The sequence below is a fragment of the Tupaia chinensis genome, unplaced genomic scaffold (assembly GCF_000334495.1).
Source record: "Tupaia chinensis unplaced genomic scaffold, TupChi_1.0 Scaffold000178_1, whole genome shotgun sequence".
NCBI lineage: Eukaryota > Metazoa > Chordata > Mammalia > Scandentia > Tupaiidae > Tupaia > Tupaia belangeri.
Genome location: NW_006159653.1, coordinates 1,166,111 through 1,174,576, shown reverse-complemented (window position 1 = coordinate 1,174,576; position 8,466 = coordinate 1,166,111). Strand labels below are relative to the sequence as shown.

The 8,466-nt window shown below is 60.0% G+C and overlaps 1 protein-coding gene across 1 annotated transcript in view; it reads left to right on the top strand.

Annotated features, from left to right (window-relative positions):
* The first annotated feature begins 7,948 nt into the window (after window positions 1-7,948).
* The window catches only part of LOC102476289 (mastin-like), a 3,288-nt gene continuing 2,770 nt past the window's right edge, over window positions 7,949-8,466 (top strand). Inside the window, exon 1 of the mRNA XM_006146441.2 lies at window positions 7,949-8,098. Within this exon, the coding sequence (XP_006146503.1) occupies window positions 7,949-8,098 (150 nt within the window). The remainder of the gene's footprint in view (window positions 8,099-8,466) is intronic.

Genomic DNA, 8,466 nt, shown 5'->3' with positions numbered 1-8,466 from the left:
CCACCCGGGGTGGGTGCTGCCCCCCGCCCACGGCCTCGAGCCGTGAGTGGCCCGACCGTGCCCTCTGCTGGCGGGTGTGCCCTGCCCAGATCTGCACTGGCCAGCGGGTGCAGGGGCAGGAAGGCTGGACTCACAATGGCTACACAGGTCCTGACGCCATGCCGGCTGTCCCCTCGGCCCTTCCTCGGCCACGTCCTGTTGTCCCTGCTCTTCGCTGCTCCATTCCACCCTAGAGGACTCATCCAGGCTGACAGAAAAGCCGAGGCGGCTCTCCAGGCCACGTTGGAAATGTCCCTGCGTCCATGCTGTCCTCCCGAGACCTGCCGTGCCCCTCTGTGACTCAGTTCTCCTCCAAGCAGGGCCTGGCAGGGGCCTGGGCTCCTAGCAGCACGCCCTCCAGAGTCCAGAAGCAGAGGCCCACGTGTGCAGGTGCGGGGTGGGGCCACACAGTGTGGGACATGAACTGCCAGGAAACCGTGAAGAGGAACGGGCCGGCCGTGGCCTGGTGGTCAAGGGAGCCAGATCCCACATGGCCGACGGCAGCTCACCTCGTGGCCCTGGTGGCTTGAAGAACGAGCCAGGTGCCCGTGTGCTCCAGACCCCCACGGGCTGGAGGGGTGGAGGGGCAGGGAACTGGGCGTGCCCGAGTACTCTGGACCCCGACTGGGTGGAGGGCAGAGGGTCGGCAGCAAGAGCATGCCCAGGAGGGTGCTTCCACCCTCCTGCTGGCTCTGGGCCTCTGTGTCATTAGCTGGATCTTGGTGACACTGAGCTAAGAGAAAGACGTCAGTCACAAAACGACAGATACCTCATGAGCCCACACGCTGGAGAAGCCGGCAGGGTGAGGCTGACCCGGCGGCAGAAGGGAGCCCGGCCGGTGGGTGGGTGGGTGACTGCTCCATAGGGCGGAGGGAGTCACAGGTGTTAGTGTGCTAGGGAGTGGGACCCCGCGCACTGGCGCACGAGGACACGTGTGCCGTGCCTGCTTTCCACAGGGACACGCCGAGAGAGCCCCGGATCTGCAGTGTTTTATTTTTATCTTTTGAAATATTACTTTAATTCTTTCTTTAAAAAAGTTTCATCGCAAGGTACCCTTTGGATATTCCCATGTGAAGAACACAGCCCCCGGCTAAGACGTGTGCAGAGCAGGCGACGTGCTCACCAGCCCCATCCGGTGGCCGGGGGCTTGGCATGCACTCCCGGAGAGCTGGCCCTGTGACTCACTCGGAGCAAAGCCAGCGGCTCCTTCCTGCTGCCGGGGCTCCTTTCATTCTTTGGGTAACCCCTTCCAGAGAGACCGACTCCCACTAGCGCAGGTGGCGAGGCCCACCTCAAATGCTGGCCCGGAGTGCGCCGGCTTCCCTTTACTGCCGCTCAGAAGTAAAGCTTTGGATTCTTGTTGCTTTGTTTTGTTTATTTTTTGATATTTCAGCCCCAGAAAGTTTTCACTGTGGAAGCTATTTGAAGACAGGCTCCGGGAACATACATGGTGGGTTTAAACATTAAACTAACAGGCAGTCTCTCAAGTGAGTTGAAATGCATTTTATTTTTAGACAACATACGTGACGTTTTTTTCCCTTCAAAACAGTGCCTCCACTCCAAACAGATCGCAGTCAGAATAAACGAGCTCAGGATGGCCTCAGTCCCGTTTGTGCTCAGTCCTGGCGTTTCAGCTCTGACGACGGGGTAGACCCGGAGCCGTTGCCGGATGTGCTGACGCTGTCCCGTTCTAAAGCCTGCGAACGGCACCCAGAACGCCCTCTGGATTCCCGGTGTCGCCATGAACTGGCAGGCTTGAAATGAGCAAGAATATGCCCGGCTTGTCCCGCAGCCCTGTCCTAAAGGCTTTCCTTTCTGGTCTCTCCTTCACGATGACTGACGTCACGTAGCCTTAGTGCCGCTGGCTTCCTGCAAGTGCTGGCGCATGACAGTGTCCACTCCGGGGACTCCTGTGCACCTCTGCCCTCAGGGCCTTCTGCGGAGGCGAGACACCCTCTGTCCTGCTGACCACCGTCCCCATCTCCCGGGCCTCGCGGAGGTCGGAGAACATCTCAGCGGCCATGATGTCCCGGGAGAGGACCATGATGTGGGACTGGAGGGAGCCGGGGCTTCGGCGCGCGTGGTACCGGTGCCCACTCCTGTCGTGTGTGGAACGTCCTCACAGGCAGACTGGCCCTACTGCCTTGGCATGCGATTCTATGGAGCTCGACCCCTCCTGTTCCCTCTCCCTTCCTCGCCTTTCTTCGGGGCCTGACACTGACATGCGACCCCAGTAAGGCAGGAGCGTATCAGCTCCTCCCATCTCCCTGCCCCAGGTCCCACAGGTTGATGTCCATCTGGACTGTTACTTCTGGGGTTTTGCGGCTCTGTTTCCTCTTTTCCTTCGCGTTATCTGCGTTTAAGGAGCTAACAGTAACCTGCACCCTGATACTTCATTTCCTTTGCGGGGGATGTTTCTTGCAACATTTTCTGAAATTCTTTCTCTTTGTTTGAGTTTTAGCTAAACTGTTTCAAAGGGGGCCAGAGGTCAGAAGCGCGCTGTACCTGAGTGGCTGGGCTGCATGGGACACTCCTGCTGTCTTACTTCCGACAGCGATTGCTCACCTGCTCACGCGGCCCCCGGCACACCTGCGCGTGCCTCGGACCTCACGAGGGAGACACAGGCGCTGACTTGCGAGGTCCAGGAGCAGCAACTCACTGCCAGCTGGGTGGTCTGTACCTGCCGCACCACACACGCTTCCCATTGTCTTTATATCAAGCCGAAACAGACCATCTTAGCGACCAGCAGGTGACGTACTGGTTACATCACTGGACTCCCACGTAAAGGGCCTCGGTTCGAGTCCCAGATTCAGTGGCTTCACACTCAGGCTGGGCGCGTGTGCGTGCGTGCCCAAGATCCCGAGAGGAGAATGGAGGAGAAGGGATTGTGGCGTGGCCATCCCCCCGGGGGGTTATTTCTCACTTTCTGTCTCTCTGATAAGTGCACACACCCTATAGCAAAAAGCTCTCAAAAAATAATTAAAAAAAGAAACGCCAGCCTTAGGCTGACGTAGGACATGGTTTGAGCATGGGAACTGATGGGCGTGTGACGACTACTGTGCTTGTGGCTGGGGAGGGCCCCCCCCCATGTACTCACTGGAGAGGAGAGAGGTGGAGAGAGAGAGAAAGCGAGAAATCACCCCCAGGGGATGGCCACTCCACAACCCCCGCTCCCCCATTCTCCTCTCGGGATCTCGGGCACGCACGCGCCTGGTGTGATTTTTGAGCCCCCAGGTCCCGGACTGAAACTGCAGCGGGCCATATGGGTGTCCAGCCGGCTCCTCCCGCTGGTCCGGAGCACCCTCTCTGTAAAGGCAGTAGTGCACCCCTCCGACTGGCACAGCCCCTGCCCGGGGACCTCTGCGGTGGTCCCAAGGGAGACTGGGCTTGTGCTGGGTCAAATGTGGACTCCTTAAGGAGTCAGTCTGTCTTGGAAGGAAGATTGTGCTGTTTAAGACTAAAGTGTAAAAGGCTCCCAACTACGTTTCAGGGAAGAACGTAAAACTCATGTCCTACAGACTCTTTCTTTTATTCTTATTATCATCATAATCTTGTTTATAATACACTGGATTGCATATAACTTTACAGTGTATTACATTGCTTTTTCACAAGGGAATGCCATGCTTGTCAGTCAGTACAGAGACATTAACATCCCCACTTCATCATCCAATATCTTTTCAGTGTTTTCCCCAATCATTATTATTATTCTAATTATTTTTTAAAACAGTCAATCACTATTTCTCATTTTGGTTGTAAAAAGACTTTGCCCATCATGAAATACTTCTCAGACCAATCCAGTTGAGAATACTATACACGTCATCACCAACAGGTAATAAGCCCTATCTGCTTCTCACCCCCGTCCTGCCTCTCTATTGTTCTCTTGCTATCTTTCTCTATCCTCTTCTCTTCACCCCCCCAATGCACACTGTCCTATTCTCGTTAAGTACCTTCACTGCTTTTACGTCCTCCAATTTCTCGCTCTCTACCATAGAGTGCGGATAGTCGGTATACATTGAGTGGATACATACAATATCTTTCTTTCATAGCCTGGCTTACTTCACTCAGCAATAGACCCTCCGTATCTGACCACTTTCTATCAAATGCCAGGGTCTTGTTATTTTTTATGGCTGAGTAGTATTCCATAGAGTATATATACCACACTTTTCCAATCCATTCATCAGTTTGTGGACATCTAGGTTGGTTCCATGTCTTGGCAATCGTGAATAATGCTGTCCCTTTTCACCACATCCCCGCCAACACGTATCACTTTTTATATTCTTAATCTTTGCCGTTCTGACAGGGGTTAGGTGGTATCTCATTGTGGTTTTTATCTGCATCTCCCTTATGATGAGGGATGCCGAGCGTTTCCTCACATGCTCTTTGGCTGTTTGTATGTCTTCCTCAGACTCTTAAAACCCAAACACCAACATGAACATCCTTAATGTGAACATCGCTACATGGACAGATCTTGTTTGGTGCCCTGTTTGGACAGACCGACAGCACGAACCACCTGCCCCTCAACAATTGCTGGCTGGAGGCAGGACCAGACTTCATTTCTCATGCACGTGGGCATGCGCTCCCGGGCCCCCCTCCGTGTGTGTGGACGCTCTCCCAGCTCTGGGACCCCCTCGGTGTGTGCGGACTCGCTCCTGGGCCCCCCTCCATGCGTGTGGACGCTCGCCCCTGGCTCTGGGCACTCCTCCCTGCTGGCTCCTGGGTGCCCCTTCTCAGGCCTTGCCCGTCTCGAGCTGTCCCAGCGATGCAGTGGTTGGGGAGGCATAACGGATGCGTTGGTTGTCTTTGGCCGGGGCTCGTGGAACCTCAGGTCCCTCCTGCTCCCCGGCTGGAGCAGTGCTGGCAGCCCGGCGCCCCTCGTCTGCCAGGGAACAGCAGCTGGAGCGGTCTCCCTTCTCCGGTGCCAGGAGGCGCCTCCTCAGGCAGCAGGAAGGTGGGGCTGGGTGGCGGCGAGGAGGGGCAGCTGTCCTGCAGGAAGCCAGGGTCTGCCCACCCCCCGAGGCACGGGTCACACCTGCCAGTCCGTGGCTGTTGAGTGCCTCCAGCCCCGAAACCCACAGAGGAGCAGTGGGCCGCTGGCAGCAGGACTGCGACTCCACGGCGGAGGAGAACTGCCCCTCTTGGCCAGTCACGCGGCTCCCGTCTCTGAAGACCAGGGCATTCCTTTGAGCTTGCACGGATCACGTGCCTGCTAGCTCATGGGTGACAGAGAAGTCCTAGGAGGCAGTTATGGCTGTCTGCTCAGGCAAACTTGTACTTACACAGGGCTTCTCTGTGGTCAGCCGCAGGCCAGAGACAGCCCAGGAGTCTGCGTCCACCTGAGCGGGTCAGAGCCTGTGTCGTCCCGTTCCACCCAGCCTGTGGCGTGCGCCAGGCCTTCGCCGGGCTATCGTCACCCCTGCTACCCTCCAGGGCCATCGGGGGCCGCCCCGGCACTGCGGCGCTCTGCTCGGCACTCTTACTTGGCTTGGCGGGGGCCGAGCATGAATGTTGTGATGATGCTGGTGACCCCAAGATGTCAAGGGCAGCCATGACAGCAGCCATGCTTCCTCTAACGACAAGGTGAACGTTCTCTGCTTGACAAAAGCGTCCTAGGCCAAGGCTGGCCCGCGCAGGGTGCACGAAGCCGCCGTCCGCAGGCCCGGAGCCCAGACCCCAGCTCCCGGGGATCAGGCAGGTGGGCAGGGTTCTGAGCACCTCTGCACGTCACATCTCACTGTGCCGCCAGGCTGCAGCCGCACGTCTGACACACCCCGACGGGACCTTCTCAGCATGTCCGCCATGGCAGGCCCCGCCTTGCGCTCTGCCTGCTCGGCTCTGCCTTCCAGGACGGTCAGCCGGGACAGCCCGACATGGCGCGAGACTCAGCGGTGGGGAGTGAGCCAGGCGCGAACGGGGCGGGAGGGTACACTGAAGCAGGTCTCCACTGCGGGCACCTGGAGGCCGAGGCGCTGGGAGCCACGGGAAGCATGCGGTCTCTGGAGGGGAGGGCACCAGGTGATGATGGCCGGGCATTTCCCGAAGCCTGCAGCGACCCAGCCCTCCCAGGAAGCTGGCGCAGAGCTGGCAGAGGGCTGTGGCTGCGCCTACAAGGAGCAGCTGGGGGAGCCCTGCTGGGACTGCCGCACACCCGCGGCCCCTCCACTGACGTACCAGGTTTGAGGGTGACATGGCCCAACTTTGCCCTTGGCTATGAGGGCTGGAAAGGGGCTCACACCTCTTGGCCTGGGGGGACCTTCGATGGGGGGCTTCTGGCTGCTTCTGGAGTGTGGAGGTGCGTGCTGAGAACAAGGGCCTTCGGCCCAGCAGTGAGGGGCGGAGTGAGGCAAGCTGGGCGGGTACCTGGGGAGGGTCCTGAAGGCCACCCGGGGTCGCCGAGGTTGCTCTGGTTCTCAGACTGAGGTTTCCAGTCTCTGAGAAGCACAGACACTTGTTCCCAGCAACCGAGCAGCACGGGAGGACCCCTCGGTGGCCACTGGGAGGAGCTGACTCAGACGCCCTCACGCCGGCACCGGCACCGGCACCGGCACCGAATGGCTGCTCTGGCCTTGCTGCAGGAGCTGAGGGGGTGCAGGAGGGGGGAGGAGGCGAGTGAACTGCCGGAGGAGAAGCTGGGGTGGCTCTGCCGGAGGTGAGGGCGTACAGCAGGGAGGACGGGGTGCCCTCACGGCCAGGCCGACACCCCGCGAGCACGTGGGGACGGCCTGCAGCACTGGCTGCGAGTGGAGACACTGCGTGGAGTCTGGGTGAGGCCTCAGTTCCCCAGCGCAGTGCGAGCGCAGGGGCGTGTGTGCCCCAGGGGGCCGGCAGAAGCTGCGATGAGGGCTGGGCGCGGGTCGGTAGGAGCCGGGGCACTGGTGAGGTGGGGGACTAGGCAGGACGATCACTGTCACTGCCATTGCGGGCCGTGGCGCAGCAAGGAGTGGCCCTCCGCTGTGGCAGGTGGGCAGACAATGGGGCTCCGTGTCCCTTGCAGGGGGGATGGAGGCGACAGGTTGGGTCCCGAGGGGCATTTGCCCGAAGCACTTTTGACACGGCGTCCGGGCGCCAGGTGTCGCTTCTGCACTGGAGCTGTGCACTGTGCCCCGTCGTCACGGCGATGTGCAGCAGGGCACAGACGCGCCCTCGGCCTGTGCATTTGGGTCCTCCCTGCGTGGGAGACAGATGTCTCAGGGAGGGGACTTAGTGGGCGAGAGCAGGGTGGGGAGGGATGCCTCTGCCTTCATGAGTGGTCTTTAGCGACCCATTCCACTCCGACCTGCTTCTGCAGGCCAGGGGAGGGTGCTGGAGACCAGCAGGAGGAAGGGGCAGCTTCCTCCGGGAAGGCCGCCCCCTTCTGACCGGCCCGTGGGGAGGCCCCTGGCTGGGCTGGGCACGGCGTGTGGGGTCGAATGGCGGCTGGGTGGCGCACGCACTGCCTGCACTGACCGCTTCTGACAGCACCTTGTAGCCGAAGGGCAGAGTGAGCTAAGGCACAGCCCAGGCCAGCATGGGGCTCGGGGGAGCCATTCAGGGCCAAGGTTTTAGCTACAGGTGTCATGGCATCCCGAGGACCCTGGAGCCGGGAGCGTAAGAGTCCTGCCTGTCCCTCCTTTGGATGAGCAAGGGAAGCCACAAGGCCTTGCCCAAGTGACAACGCAGCAAGGCTTGGTGGGAACGCAGCCCAGGCGGGGTTCCCAGCTCCCAGGAGCCACGTGGGCCATGGGCATCGCAGGCTCAGAGTGCCTGAGGCCTCAGCCGCCCTCCTTCTCTGAAAGACACCCCAGCTTGGCCTGCCCTCATCCCCCAGGTCTTCCCCGTGGGTACAGGGCTGTGTTCATTTAATCTAATCCCTTCCATGTCCTTGGGTGGCCCAGGAGAAGCACGAAGGCTGGGCAGCTTTGACAGCAGGACTATGCCCCCTTCCGGTCTGGAGGCTGGAGGTCTGACCCGAGACCAAAGTGGCCAGGCCTCGGTCATAGACACCACCCGGCCTGCATCCTCGTGGCTGTCCCTGTGTGTGGCCGGCCTGCAGAGGCACGCCCCTCATGGCATGCTGTTGCCGGTAAGGAGAGAGCGAGGGGAAGGGCATCCCAAACCGCCTCGCCTGGGGCCCGGGGCCAGCCCTGCGACGTGAATTAGAGGCTGCCCCCGTGCCTTCCAGAGCCATGGACCTCACTCCTCCCTGGAGACCTGGGGAGACACGCTCACTCCTCCTGGGTCTGCGGTCTTCTCTCGAATGTCCGACCCCCAGCACCTTCAGCAAGATCCCCCACCCCTGGACTTCGAGTGGAGAGGCCACAGCCGTCTTCAAGAGCGCCCCCAAGGGCTGCCAGGGCCACAGAGAGCTTTTTGGGTCAGGGACAGGCAGAGGGCACACAGAGACTTCTCGGCCCTGTCCTGACTTCCAGTCGGCTTCATGGCCTGGACCCA